We start from the raw sequence: 15,971 nt of genomic DNA, 5'->3' as shown, positions 1-15,971 counted from the left end.
TCCCCTTTCTCCACATCCTCTCCAGCAATTGTTGTTTCTTCCTTGTCAATTTTTGCCTTTCTAACTGGTGTAAGGTGGTATCTCAATGTGGTTTTGATTTGAATTTCCCTGATGGCTAATGATTTTGAACATTTTTTCATGTGTCTGCTGGTCATTTGTATGTCTTCATTGGAAAAGTGTCTGTTCATATCTTCTGCCCATTTTTGATTTGATTATTTGTTTCCCGTGTATTGAGTTTGAGAAGTTCTTTGTAGATCTTGGATACCAGTCTTTTATCTGTAGTGTCACTTGTAAATATCTTCTCCCATTCCGTGGGCTGTCTCTTAATTTTTTGGACTGTTTCCTTGGCTGTGCAGAAGCTTTTTATCTTGATGAAGTCCCACAAGTTCATTTCTTCTTTTGTTTCTCTTGCCTTTGGAGATGTGTCATGAAAAAAGTTGCTGTGGCCGATGTCAAAGAGGTTGCAGCCTATGTTCTCCTCTAGGATTTTGATTGATTCCTGTCTCACATCGAGGTCTTTCATCCATTTGGAGTTTATCTTTGTGTATGGTGTGAGAGAGTGGTCAAGTTTCATTCTTTTGCATATAGCTGTCCAATGTTCCCAGCACCATTTATTGAAGAGACTGTCTTTTTTCCACTGGATGTTTTTTCCTGCTTTCTTCAAAGATTAGTTGCCCTATGCAAATAATTCCTATTCAAGAAACACAAATGAGATTTGTCCAGCAGAGAATATAAATTTGTGTAAGCCTAATTCTCCTTGAACCAATTTTAATATCTTACTGGTGCCTTCCTGAATTAATGAGCTTAGTGAAATCTTTGCCACACGTTCATTTAAGAAAAACCATAAAGGAAAAGATTCATAAGTTTATAAGAATTCTATTGATTAGAAGTCCTCATTCTATACGTCAAAAGACAAGAAAACTCTTCTGCAGTGAAAACAAAAAGACCTGGTAAATGTCAAAACCTATGATCGAGTGAATAAATCAAGTTACAGAAGAATACATATGGTATAATTCAATTTAAAAATCATCACAGCCATAAAAAAGGATGACATCTTGCCATTTGTGACAACATGGAAGGACCACCTAGAGGACATTATGCTGAGTGAAATAAGTCAGAATGAGAAAGACAAGTACCATGTGATTTCACTCCTGTGTGAAATCTAAAAAACAAGAGAACAAACAAAGAAACCAAAAGTAGAATCGGACCTATAAATAAAGAGAACAAACTGGTGGTTGCCAGAGGGGAGGGAGGTGGGAGGATGGGCAAAATGGGTGAAGGGGAGAGGGAGATACTGGCTTCCAGTAATGGAATGAAAAAGTCATGGGAGATGTGCTCCATATATACAATGGAATATTACTCAGCTATCAGAAAGAACGATTACCCAACATTTGCAGCAACATGGATGGGACTGGAGGAGATAATGCTAAGTGAAATAAGTCAAGCAGAGAAAGACAATTACCATATGGTTTCACTCATTTATGGAACATAAGAACTAGGAAGATTGGTAGGAGAAGGAAGGGAAGAATGAAAGGGGGGTAAACAGAAGGGGGAATGAACCATGAGAGACCCTGGACTTGGGAAACAAACTGAGGGCTTCAGAGGGGAGGGGGTGGGGGATTGGGGTAGGCCAGTGATGGGTATTAAGGAGGGCACATACTGCATGGTGCACTGGGTTTTATACGCAAATAATGAATCATGGAACAGTACATCAAAAACTAAGGATATACTGTATGGTGACTAACATAACATAATAAAAAATTATTATAAAAAAAAGAAAAAGTCATGGGAATAAAGGTCACAGCACAGGGAGTATGGGAAACGACACTGTGATAGCGTTCATGGGGACAGGTGGTAGCTACGCTTGTGCTGAGCACAGCGTAATGTGCAGAGATGTTGAATGACTGTGCTGTGCACCTGAAACTACATTGTGAGACAGCTATTCCCCAAATCATAATAAACAAGATAAAGTGAGAATCTGACCAAAAAATAGAGTGCTTTAAACATTTAAGAAATCATGAAAACACATAGTAGTTTAATAGTTGCATTATATTTCTTTTAAAATATTATGAAAAACAATTAAAATTCTTTTGAACCCTAAAATCGAGATGCTGAAACGGTAATTATCTCCAAGTCTAAGGTAATGGATACTTTTCATTTTCTTCTTTCTTTTTGCATCTGTGTTCTAAAATGCAAGAATAAACATGTACTGCTTTTGCAATAAAGAAAACAAGCAATGAACCGAGAGAAGATAGTCTCAATGCATGTAATAAACAAGGAAGGTCCAAAACATGTAATAAACTGCAAATCAAGGAAAGGGAAACGATATCTCATATTCACTGAATATTTAGTTTGTTTTTCACTATGACAAATGCTTTTCTTGTATTTTTTTTCTCAGCATCTGTACTTTAAAAAATTTTTTTTGTTGTTTGTCTTTTTTTTATAATAATATTTTTTATTATATTATGTTAGTCACCATACAGTACATCCCCGGTTTCCAATGTAAGGCTCGATGATTCATTAGTTGCGTATAACACCCAGTGCACCATGCAATATGTGCCCTCCTTACTACCCATCACCAGTCTATCCCATTCCCCCACCCCCCTCCCCTCTGAAGCCCTCAGTTTGTTTCTCAGAGTCCATAGTCTCTCATGCTTCATTCCCCCTTCTGATTACCCCCCCTTTCTTTATCCTTTTCTTCTACCACCAATCTTCCTAGTTCTTATGTTCCATAGATGAGAGAAATCATATGATAATTGTCTTTCTCTGCTTGACTTATTTCACTTAGCATTATCTCCTCCAGTGCCGTCCATGTCGCAGCAAATGTTGAGAATTCGTTCTTTCTGATAGCTGAGTAATATTCCATTGTATATATGGACCACATCTTCTTAATCCAGTCATCTGTTGAAGGGCATCTCGGCTCCTTCCACGATTTAGCTATTGTGGATAATGCTGCTATGAACATTGGGGTGCATATGGCCCTTCTCTTCACTACGTCTGTATCTTTGGGGTAAATACCCAGTAGTGCAATGGCTGGGTCATAGGGTAGCTCAATTTTTAACTTTTTAAGGGACCTCCACACTGTTTTCCAGAGTGGCTGTACCAACTTGCATTCCCACCAACAATGTAGGAGGGATCCCCTTTCTCCACATCCTCTCCAACAACTGTTGTTTCTTGCCTTGTCTATTTTTGCCATTCTAACTGGCATAAGGTGGTATCTCAGTGTGGTTTTGATTTGAATTTCCCTGATGGCTAATGATTTTGAACATTTTTTCATGTGTCTGTTAGCCATTTGTATGTCTTCATTGGAAAAGTGTCTGTTCATATCTTCTGCCCATTTTATGATTTGTTTATTTGTTTCTTGTGTATTGAGTTTGAGAAATTCTTTGTAGATCTAGGATACTAATCTTTTATCTGTAGTGTCATTTGCAAATATATTCTCCCGTTCCGTGGGCTGCCTCTTAGTTTTTTTGACTGTTTCCATGGCTTTTCATGTATTATCTTATGTAATCCTTCCAACAACCTCCTGAGGTCTATACTATTTTCTTCCCGTTGACAGGTAAGCAATCTGAGACTCAGAGAGTTATGTACCCTCCCCGTCACCACTGAGTTAGTAAAGGGTAGGGCTGGGATTAGAATACGGGAGTCTGGGCACCTGGGTGGCTCAGTCGTTAAGCGTCTGCCTTCGGCTCAGGGCGTGATCCTGGCATTCTGGTATCGATCCCCACATCGGGATCCTCCACTGGGAGCCTGCTTCTCCCTCTCCCACTCCCATTGCTTGTGTTCCATCTCTCGCTGGCTGTCTCTGTCTCTGTCAAATGAATAAATAAAATCTTAAAAAAAAAAAAGAATACGGGAGTCCGGCTTTTGAGTTTAGTTCACTACACAACACTACCAAGAATCTGATGAAAAAATGCTAAATTCAGGGGCGCCTGGGTGGCACAGCGGTTAAGCGTCTGCCTTCAGCTCAGGGCGTGATCCCGGCGTTATGGGATCGAGCCCCACATCGGGCTCCTCCGCTATGAGCCTGCTTCTTCCTCTCCCACTCCCCCTGCTTGTGTTCCCTCTCTCGCTGGCTGTCTCTCTCTGTCAAATAAATAAATAAAATCTTTAAAAAAAATGCTAAATTCACTAGCAACCAGGGAACTACAAATGAAACAAAAAAAGATGTTACCACTTTCCACCTGTGAGACAGATAGCAACTTCAGAATGCTTGAGATAGAGAAATAATGTCAAGTGTTGATGAGAACTAGACGGGTGTATCAGTATAATTACTTGGAGAACAGTTGAGGAGTATCTAGTAAATCTGACATCTCTTTGATTCTGCCACTGCCCAGTCCATGGCTACACATAAATCCTAGGGGGAAACCTTGTATATGGAGAAATGTTCAGAGACATTTGTTGCAGAATTGTTTAAATAAAGAAAAATTGGAAATAAATGATTGACAATAAAGAATTAGATAAATGAGGGGCACCTCGGTGGCTCAGTCAGGGAAGCATCTGACTCTTGATCTCAGCTCAAGTCTGATCTCAGGGTCGTGAGTTCAGGCCCCCTACTGGGCTCCATGCTGGGTGTGGTGCCTACTTAAAAAAGAAAAAAGTGAAGGTTTGGGCAAAGAAAGCAACTTTATGGGGCCCCTGGGTGGCTCAGTCGGTTAAGTGCCCTACTCTTGATTTTGGCTCTGGTCATGATCTCAGGGTCCTCAGATTGACCCCGAATTGGGCTCCATGCTCAGCAGGGAGTCTGCTTGAGATTCTTCTCCCTTCTCCTCTGCCCCTCTCCCCGTCCCTCTCCAAAAACAAAACACAAAACAAAACAAAGATTCTCCCTCTCCCTTTTCTTCTGCCTCTTCCTCTCCCACTCAGGCACACGTGCCTGCTCTCTCTCAAAAAAAAAAAAAAAAAAGAATTAGATAAATGAGGCGTGGTATACTCAAACGCTCGCTACAGAGAATGCGGTAGGCCTGTGTCTACCAAATGGGTCGATGTCAAAAACATGATGTTCGGTTACGTTTTTTTCAGAATAATGCGGATATCATGCAGCCATTATAAATCTTCAACCTCAAACAAGAACAGTTCTGTGGGTGCAATTGTCTGTAAGCAAAAGTTTATTTTTTTAAATTTTTTTACAAAATTTAATTTTTAATTATGTTATGTTAGTCAGCATACACTATACCCTTAGTTTCTAGTGTAGTGTTCCATGATTCATTATTTGCATAGAACCCCCAATGCTCCATGAGTTTCAAACCACACGGAGTAGACTTCAGTTGAATGTTAGCGGTTGATTCACAGGAGCTGGGAATATTCATAGGACACTTCAATAGTATCTGTAATTATTTAATCCTTTTTAAAAAGAAAAAAAGGCTCAGGCTAAATATGGCAAAATATGAACAAGTGTTTCTTTGGAGTATGGGAAAATGGGGTCTTTATACCATTATTTCTCTCTGTGAGTAGCTGTTTCTTTCTTTCTCTCCTATTCTCTCTATATAGAGATAAATGCACACAAATATATAGATTTCCATATACACGTTCTTTTTCCTTTATGAAATACAGATGGTATTTATTTCTCAAAATAAAAATGAGATTAAATAATAAAAGCAGGGAAGCCTTAGTATCACAAGCTGAGTCCAGACCAAATCAATTATTAGCCACATTGCTACACATTTGTGTCTAAAATAGTTCTAGCTTGGAATTTATAGCTCCTAGTGCAAAAAGCATTGCGAATTATTACTTGTAAGCGCAAGTAGAGACTGTGGACCTGCATGGCCTACTATTCACGTCATTTTCACCCCCAAATCCCTTACACTGTGGAGAAGCATGTGTGCATATTACACATTTGGCTGTCATCAGAGGAACAGACATCAACTTCTCGAGGTGAGGATGGAACCAGGAAAAACAATAAAGCAATAGCCGTGAACCACGACCTAGTCACTGCAGAAGAAAGCCTTTGTTCTCAACACTCAACTGAGTCATTGGGTGGTGGCAGCCATGGAGGGGCCTTCATTTATGGGTAGCCATACAGCCACCCCTAACTTGGGTGCTCACAACCCCAGAAAGATTTGTTAGAACCTACTTGTATGTCAACCAAATGAGTCCCATCAAATCTGCCCACGACTCCGGACAGCTCTGACGCAGCCTGGGTCACTGAGCGGTTCTTCTGTGACCAAGTACATTCAGAAAGGCCCTTTTCACATCCTTGTTCCGGAGGCTGTAGATGATGGGGTTGAGGAAGGCAGAGACAACATTGTAGAACAGGGCCAGCTTCTTGTCCCACTCGGGGTCATACCAGGAGCCAGGCCTCATGTGCATGATCATGGCTGGCCCATAGAACATGATGACCACAGTGATGTGGGAAGCACACGTGGAGAAAGACTTGAGCCTCCCCTGGGTTGAGTGGATTCTTAAGATGGAGGCAAAGATTCGCACATAGGAGGCCAAGATGAGAGAGAATGGGACCAAGAGGAAGATGAAACCCAAGATGAAGTCCAAATGGTCATTGAAGGACGTGTCCGCACAGGCCAATTTCAGGACGGCAGGGACCTCACAGAAGAAGTGGTTTATCTTGTTGGGGCCACAGTAAGGCAGCTGCATGGTGAAGACGGTGTAGATCAGGGCCCCAGCTACACTAATGCACCAACAGCCTGTGACCATCTTGATACAAATGGGACGGCTCATGAGTAGGGGATAGTGAAGGGGGAAACAGATGGCCACATACCTGTCATAGGCCATAATGGCATAGAGGACACACTCAGCAATGCCCAGGACCAAGAAGATGAACATCTGGGCAGCACAAGCCCCCCAGGAGATGGTGTTCTTTGGACACACCATATTAACCAACATCTGGGGCATGGTGGTAGTGACATAACTCACGTCCACCAAGGAGAGGACACTGAGAAAGAAGTACATGGGCGTGTGCAGGTGTGAGTCCAGGTAGATCAGGGTGACTATGAGTCCATTTCCCAGAAGAGTGATGAGGTAGAGGAGAAGGAAGAAGGAGAACAGGGCTAGCCTGACCTGTGAGTCACTGGAGAATCCCAGGAGGAGGAACTCAGACACAGAGCTGTGGTTCTCCTTGCCAAGGCTCTGCATGGCGGGCTGCCTATTAGGGAGACAAGGGCTTCCCTGCTCTGTGTTTGGCCGCAGGGGGAGGGAGGACAGAGCTGACAGAAGCGGAGTCACACACACATAGCGCTTTGCACAGACTCGCACGGATTTCATCAAACCTTGTGGAGTGGGACGCAAAGGGAAGGAAGGATAGGGCATGTGGCACCCGGAAATACATCAGGAGATCTGGATTCCTACCTGTAATGGAACATAGGATGCCTGACTGCCCACAGGTCCTTGTCTGGAAACCACCCCCACCCACAGAAGGCAAGGCATTCGGTAGCCATGTTTGTAGCAGGGGACGCAGACAACCAGGCCACTGCTGAGTTGTACCAAAGTGTACACCTGTCCCGGTCTGGAGGACAATTCTCTGCTGAGAATTCAAAAGGACGACACTGTCGGTGTCTATGTCAGTGGGCTGTGTGTGCCTGACGTACAATGTCCCGGAGTCAGTGTGGTGGTAACAAGGTCACAGGGGCGCTGGTGCAATAGAGAAGAAAAGTGGAGCCTTGAGAAATGCTAAAGAGCAGACGTGCAGGGCAGCAGACAGAGACCTCACAGCCCCAAGCCACCGGGAGCGTGACTCTGACTCCTGACTTACAGCCCCAGATCCCCCTTCGTTTCCTGTGCTTGGATGCCTGTGGGATTTTCTGTTGAATCCTTGAAGTCACTCCCCCATGAGCACATTTCTAATGCAGCTCTTCCTGAATGTCCCGTGGTTGTCACTTACCCAGCTGTGTGACCTTGGGAAAGTCCCTTCACGTCCATTGGCCTCAGTCATCCACCTGTTAGAGACGAAAAATCTATGGTACAGAGGGTCAGAGGGACAGAACAAGGCAAGTCACACAAGGGGAAAGAGGCAGAAGAGAGAGGAGGAGACAGGACCAGGTCTGTCTGCAGTTCTGGAAAGGGGGGCGGGAGCACAGGAAGGCTGCCTGGAGCAAGTACACCACCGAGAGCCGGCTGAGCCCAGGCAGGGAAGGAAAGGGACAGAGGCCATAGGAAGGGGCATGGAGACAGGAGGGAGAAGGAGCTGGAAGAGGACAGCGAGCAGGTGGGTGACGGCAGACCAGACAGAGTGGACAGAGGAGTGGAGGCCAAGGGGCAGGAAGCTGGAGGAGGGAAGGGTCGAGGGCCAGGTTCCATGGGGAGACCCAGGGAAACGCTGCAGGGGGACATCCGTGTGAATCACAGAGGCAGCAGAGGCTGAGAAGAGGAGAACCAGGGACCCTAGAGAGGGGCCTCACCACAGGCTCCTGCAGAGGCCCAGCGAGCAATCCACGGAGGAGTCAAGAGGGCAAGGGAGGCCGAGCGAACTGCAGACCCGGTCAGAACAGCAGAGCCAGGGGTGCCTGGGTGGTTCAGTCATTAAGCATCTGCCTTCGGCTCAGACCGAGATCCCAGAGTCCTGGGATCGAGCCCCGCATCGGGCTCCTCCACTGTCAGCCTACTTCTCTTCTCCCACTCCCCCTGCTTGTGTTCCCTCGCTCACTAGCTGTCTCTCTCTCTCTGTCAAATAAATAAATAAATAAACAAATAAATAAATAAATAAATAAATAAAATCTTAAAAAAAAAAAAAAAAGAAAAAGAAGAGCAGAGCCAGAGCCAGAGCTGCAGGAGGCAGGGGGAGGACAGAGACAGAACCTTGGAGGCAGGGAAGCAGGGCAGCAAGCAGAAACAGAGCCAGGAAGAGACCGACGGACAGGGAGGGAAAGCAAGAAAGAGAAAGGCAGGGACAGGCAGTCGTGCGCCCACTCACACGGACATGAGGAGAGAGACAGGCGGCCGGTGAGCACGACTGTGGCCCAGGCTGGACTCCTCCTCGACCTCCCTGCGAGGTCGCTTGTCCCCAGCATGGTCGGGGCATTGCTGTCCGAGCTTATCAGCCTGCAGGGAAGGGGGTTGTGGGCAGGGCTCCCACAGACTCAGGGGGCCACTCCTGAGTGGCATGTGGCCCCAGGGCCCTAGTCGGGAGAGTCCCTGCAGCCTCTGGCCCAGGCTCCTGCTGAGGAATCTCACTCCCCAAGGACCTCAGGCCGTGGGCTCCTGGAGGCCCAGGTGCAGCGGGGGAGAAGGGGCTCAGCCGGGGTGGCATGGCCCACGCTGGGGAGGGTGTGTGTGGGGCTCGGACAGGGCGCCAAGGGCAGGTCTTTTCTCAGCTGTTCCTCCTTCCCCAGGAAAAAAAATGAGGCACCAGGGGAGGTCTAGGGTGATGAAGGCCAAGAAATTGTCCACTCCCCTGCCAAGTGGTGTCCCCGGGGCTGTCTCACCCATTGCGTACTGCAGGCAAAGTGTCTAGGGTCCTGGGGCTTTCTTAATCCACAGACACGCTGGAGGCCCTGAAGAAAACAATACTGGCTCAAAGATCGGGACCTCACAAAATAAAAAACAGTAAATATTTAAATGACTTTCAAAATAACAGTTTATCAGGCAGCGTGAACTCATTCAACTTTCTCACTGTGACATAGTGACACATTAATTATGCTTATGTGGGGCATGGTTACACTTCCCCGTGTCTTATAAAGGACGGTACCCTTGGAGGTCGTCAACTGCCCAGTGGCTCTCAGGTCTCAGCCCTTCGAGAGGGTATGTTCTGGCGTTTCAGATAACTTGTGAGCAGCTTTCCTCTTGGTGGAGAAAAGAGCCAGAGAGAAAGGGTCAGAACTGTAGCAACAAAGACTAAAGACCGATAAGAGGAAGAACTTACACCCTGCAATTCTGACGTAGCAGCAAAGACCTGGGAGCCCTCTGTCTTTTGATGTTTCTGGCCAAAGGGTGAGGAGATGAGTTCTGCCTGGAGGTCAAAGGAAACGTCGCACTCCATCCTTTCTGGGCATGAGAAGGCCGGGTGCTCACAGATGGCCCAGGGGGCTGGCATAGCATTTGGAACGAGGCCTGATATGTCTCCCAGGAGTCAGACTGGGGTTTGGCTTCATTACATAGGAATGGTTTAGTTGGGAGCTGCATGGGGGAGAAGCCACTGTGAGCAGAGCCCCAGAACCTGGCTTCTGGGACAGGAGGCCTCCTCAGGCCAGGTCACCTGGCTCATACCAGCCTGCCTCATGGATGGGGGAGGGTGTGGGAAGCCAGGGCTGGGCGCCCTGGAGCCTCACTGGGTGCTGTGCTCCTCGATGAAGCCCCTCTCTCTCCCAGTGTTGCCACAGTGAGGGCTGGGGGCTTCCTCCTCAGTGACAGGGTCTCTGTCCTGTTCTCTGCTGTCCTGAGTCAGACCCCCACAGGGAGTCCACTGCAGCACTGACCAGGCCACAGTGGCCTCTTGCTCCCGTTGACGGGACCTCAGGATTTGGTGGTGTCTACGGCCAGCTAAAGCTGCCTTCAGCTCCCTCTGAGACCCTCAGGGCTGGAGGCCTTTGCCTGCCCCACAGGGGAGTTCCCACCCTGAGATCCCCTCACTCTCTGGAGGGCTGTTGCTTTTCTGGCATTTCCTGGCCCAGCCTGGAACAGCCTCTCCCTGGCTGCCCTCCCCAAGCACTAGGGCTGTGGGGGTGTCACCCACCTCCTTCCTCATGTCGCCGGGTGACAATGCTGACCCCAAATTCCAGTGTAGGCTTCCCCCCCACACACACACACCACCAAGCACATCTCCCATACCAGTCAGTGTCCCGCAAGTCACCTGAATTCTGACAGGCCACCTGGACATAGGGTTGGATCCCACAGGTAAGGGCTCAGTCCCACAAGACTGTCCCCCACTCTCCCAGCTCAGTACCGCTGGCCCCAGAACCGGCAGAGCAAGGGCACCCCCCTAGAGCTGAAGAAGCCAATACGGGTCTTTGGATCACTGTTGCTATTGTTTTGAATGTTCTGGGTTTTTTGGATATATGAGAAAACCCTTTCTCTGCCCCCCAACCTGTCTCTCACACGTGATTTCGTAGATCCAGGGTTTTGGACCGCAGTGAAACATTTTTAACTGATACCCGATTTTACTAACTTACCAGATTTCAGATACTTAAATTAATCTCTTTACTTAGTGACCTACATTCCATAATTATGTCTTCTATTTAACCAGGATATACTCGGTCAAATTGATTGTTAACGAAGATGATATTTAAGAGTTCTCACCATAGTCGGGCAAGCTGAGACACTATTCAGTAGCAGGATTGAGTTGACTTCACTTGTGAATTCAATCTCTACGAAGCTCTCCCTGAATACTGACCTGGCTTACAAGGTCACAACCTTATAGATGTCACCCACTGGCCAGCAGGAAATTTCTGGAAACTTTGGAGCCTTGATTGGAGAGGAATTCACCCAAATTTATACGTATTGTGGGTCAAATATGAAGGACAGACTTTCTTGGGATTGGGTTTCCAACCTCAGCATATCGAATAATAGAGCATTTAAAAATTTCAATTTGAGATTATATATGGCAACTTCCAGGCAAAAGTTAATTCTGTGGCTTTAAAAGTGCTTCAATACTGCATGTCTCTAGACGGTCCGGATGGCTAACATTCCTACTACACCGGTACAGTGAGGCCGGACAGAAGGAGACCAGTTTTTTTTAAATCAAGAATAATTTTTGAAGATTATTTATGATCATAAGGGTCGGTATTGTAAGAAAAAACATCAAGTAAGACTCACAGAGGGAACAGGGATTTCTTGGTGTCCAGCAGACCCCCAGAGGATTATCTAACATTATAAGGCTGTTCTATTTTAATTAACTTTCTGTGGCCTTGGGTATTTTATAAGTCTGCAGGTGTAACTGTGGAGTTCTAGAAAGCTAGTAGCAAGACAAATGATTTCTGTCTATAATATGCAAATAATTCCTATTCATAAAAACCTAAATCAAATTTGTCCAGGAGAGAATATAAATTTGTGTAAGCCAAGTGCTCCAATCATCACATCTTACTGGATCCTTCATGAGTTAATGAGCTTAGTGAAATCTTTGACACATGTTCATTTAAGAAAAACCATAAAGGAAAACATTCATAAGTTTATCAAGAATTCTATTGATTAAAAGTCATTATTCTATTCATCAAAGAAAAGAAAACTCTTTAGCAGTAAAAACAAAGCAACATGATACAAGTCAAAACCTATTATCAAGTGAATAAATCAAGTTCCAGAAGAATAAATGTAGTATAATTCAATTTAAAAATCACCACAGCCATAAAGGAAGGATAAGATCTTGCCACTTGTGACAACATGGAAGGACCACTTAGAGAGCATTATGCTGAGTGAAATAAGTCAGAATGAGAAAGACAAGTACCATGTGATTTCACTCCTGTGTGTAATCTAAAAAAACAAAAGGACAAACAAAGAAACCAAAAGTAGAATCGGACCTATAAATAAAGAGAACAAACTGGTGGTTGCCAGAGGGGAGGGAGGTGAGAGGATGGGCAAAATGGGTGAAGGGGAGAGGGAGATACTGGCTTCCAGTAATGGAATGAAAAAGTCATGGGAATAAAGGTCACAGCACAGGGAGTATGGGCAACGACACTGTAATAGCGTTCATGGGGACAGGTGGTAGCTACGCTTGTGCTGAGCACAGCGTAATGTGCAGAGATGTTGAATGACTGTGCTGTGCACCTGAAACTACATTGTGAGACAGCTATTCCCCCAATCATAATAAACAAGATAAAATGAGAATGTGACCAAAAAATAGAGTGCTTTAAACATTTAAGAAATCATGAGAACACGTGATAGTTTAATAATTGTATTATATTTCTTTTAAAATATTAAGAAAAACAAAGATCTTTTGAACCTTAAAATCGAGATGCTGAAATGTTAACGGTAATTATCTCCACGTCTAAGGTAATGGATAGTTTTCATTTTCTTCTTTTCATTTGCATCTGTGTTCTAAAATGTAAGAATAAACTGTTTTACTTTTGCAATAAAGAAAACAAGCAATGTTGAGAAATCATTCTTTTTGATGGTTGAGTAATATTCCATTGTATATATGGACCACATCTTCTTAGTCCAGTCATCTGTTGAAGGGCATCTCGGCTCCTTCCACGATTTAGCTATTGTGCACAATGCTGCTATGAATATTGGGGTGCATATGGCCCTTCTCTTCACTACGTCTGTATCTTTGGGGTAAATACCCAGTAGTGCAATTGCTGGATCATAGGTAGCCAATTTTTAACTTTAAGGGACCGCCACACTATTTTCCAAAGTGGCTGTACCAATCTGCATTCGCACCAACAGGGTAAGAGGGATCCCCTTTCTCCACATTCTCTCCAACATTTGTTGTTTCCTGCCTTGTCAATTTTTGCCATTCTAACTGGCGTAAGGTGGTATCTCGATGTGGTTTTGATTTGAATTTCCCTGATGGCTAATGATTTTGACATTTTTTCATGTGACTGTTAGTCATTTGTATGTCTTCATTGGAAGAGTGTCTGTTCATATCTTCTGCCCATTTTTTGATTGGATTATTTGTTTCCCGTTTTCTCAACATTTGCAGCAACATGGACGGGACTGGAGGAGATAATGCTAAGCGAAATAAGTCAAGCAGAGAAAGACAATTATCATATGGTTTCACTCATTTATGGAACATAAGAAGTAGGAAGATTGGTAGGAGAAGAAGGGGAAGAAGAAAGGGGGGGTAAACAGAAGGGGGAATGAACCATGAGAGTCTACGGACTCTGGGAAACAAACTGAGGGCTTCAGAGGGGAGGGGGGTGGAGGAATGGGATAGGCCGGTGATGGGTAGTAAGGAGGGCACGTATTGCATGGTGCACTGGGTGTTATACGCAACTAATGAATCATGGAACTTTACATCAAAAACTAGGGATGTACTGTATGGTGAATAACATAATATATTAAAAAATTATTATAAAAAAAAGAAAACAAGCAATGAACTGAGAGAAGATAGTCTCAATGCATGTAATAAACAAGGAAGATCCAAAATATATAAGAAAGTACAAATCAAGGAAAGGAAAATGATATCTCATAATCGTTGAAAATTACAGCTTGTTTTTCACTATGAGAAATGCTTTTCATGTATTATCTCATGTAACCCTTCCAACAAACTCCTGAGGTCTATACTACTTTCTTCCCGTTGACAGATGGGGAAACGGAGGCTCAGAGAGTTATGTACCTTGCCTGTCACCACTGAGTTAGTACAGGGTACGGCTGGGATAGAATACGGGAGTACGGCTTTTGAGCTTAGCTCACTACACAACACTACCAGAAATCTGATGAAAAAATGGTAAATTCATTAGCAACCAGGGAACTACAAATGAAACAAAAAAAGATGTTACCACTTTCCACCTGTGAGACAGATAGCAACTTCAGAATGCTTGAGATAGAGAAATAATGTCAAGTGTTGATGAGAACTAGACGGGTGTATCAGTATAATTACTTGGAGAACAGTTGAGGAGTATCTAGTAAATCTGACATCTCTGATTCTGCCACTGCCCAGTCCATGGCTACACATAAATCCTAGGGGGGGATCCTTGTATATGGAGAAATGTTCAGAGACATTTGTTGCAGAATTGTTTAAATTGTGAGAAACTGGAAATAAATGTTTGACAATAAAGAATTAGATAAATGAGGGGCACCTCGGTGGCTCAGTCAATTAAGTGCCCGACTCTTGATTTTGGCTCCGGTCATGATCTCAGGGTCCTGAGATTGACCCCGAATTGACTCCATGCTCAGCAGGGAGTCTGCTTGAGATTCTTCTCCCTTTTCCTCTGCCCCTCCCCCATCCCTCTCCAAAAACAAAAAACTAAAGAAAACAAAGATTCTCCCTCTCCCTTTCCTTTGGCCCTTCCCCTTCCACTCAGGCACATGTACCCATGCTCTCTCTCAAAAAAGAAAAAAAAGAAAAAAATTAGATAAATGAGGCGTGGTATGTTCAAATGCTCGCTACAGAGAATGCGGTAGGCCTGTGTCTACCAAATGGGTCGATGTCAAAAACATGATTCTGAGTTACACTTTTTTCAGAATAATGCAGATATCATGCCACCATTATAAATTTTCAAACTCAAAGAAGAACAATGCTGTGGGTGCAATTGTCTGTAAGCAAAAGTTTCAAACCACACGGAGCAGACTTCAGTTGAATGGTAGTGGTTGATTCCTAGTAGCCGGGACTATTCAAAGGACACTTCAATGGTATCTGTAATTATTTAATCTTTTTTAAAAAAGAAAAAGGCTCAGACTAAATAAGGCAAAATATTAACCAGTGTTTATCTGGGGTATGGAAAAATGGGTCTTTGTATATTATTTCTCTCTGTGGGTGTCTGTCTCTTTCTTTCTCCCCTGTTCTCTCTATATACAGATAAACGCATACAAATATATTTTTCTTTATGAAATATATACACATAGTACTTAATTCTCAAAATAAAAGTGAGATTAAATAAAAAAGCGGGGAAGACTTAGTACCACAACGTACTCCAAACCAAATCAATTATTAGTCACATTGCTACACATTTGTGTCTAAAATAGTTTAGCTTGGAATTTATAGCTCCTAGTGCAAAAAGCAATGCTAATTATTACTTGTAAGTGCATGTAAATACTGTGGACCTGCATGGTCTACTATTCACGTCATTTTCACCCCCAAATCCCTTACACTGTGGAGAAGCATGTGTGCATATTACACATTTGGCTGTCATCAGAGGAACAGACATCAACTTCTCGAGGTGAGGATGGAACCAGGAAAAACAATAAAGCAATAGCCGTGAACCACGACCTAGTCACTGCAGAAGAAAGCCTTTGTTCTCAACACTCAACTGAGTCATTGGGTGGTGGCAGCCATGGAGGGGCCTTCATTTATGGGTAGCCATACAGCCACCCCTAACTTGGGTGCTCACAACCCCAGAAAGGCTCAGGTTGGTTGGAACCTACTTGTATGTCAACCAAATGAGTCCCATCAAATCTGCCCACGACTCCGGACAGCTCTGACGCAGCCTGGG

At 44.3% G+C, this 15,971-nt stretch overlaps 1 protein-coding gene across 1 annotated transcript; it reads right to left on the bottom strand.

Annotated features, from left to right (window-relative positions):
* Positions 1–6,141: 6,141 nt before the first annotated feature.
* LOC123793645 (olfactory receptor 2G3-like) lies at positions 6,142–7,089 on the bottom strand. The gene has a single exon (XM_045799467.2). It carries the CDS (start codon positions 7,087–7,089, stop codon positions 6,142–6,144), a length of 948 nt encoding a protein of 315 aa, XP_045655423.2.
* Between the last annotated feature and the right edge of the window lie 8,882 nt (positions 7,090–15,971).

This window comes from Ursus americanus, chromosome 12 (assembly GCF_024610735.1).
Source record: "Ursus americanus isolate L20-20 chromosome 12, mUrsAme1.1.p, whole genome shotgun sequence".
NCBI classification, from domain to species: Eukaryota; Metazoa; Chordata; class Mammalia; order Carnivora; family Ursidae; genus Ursus; species Ursus americanus.
The sequence above is the reverse complement of the archived record's forward strand: the minus strand, read 5'-3'. Positions and strand labels throughout refer to the sequence as shown.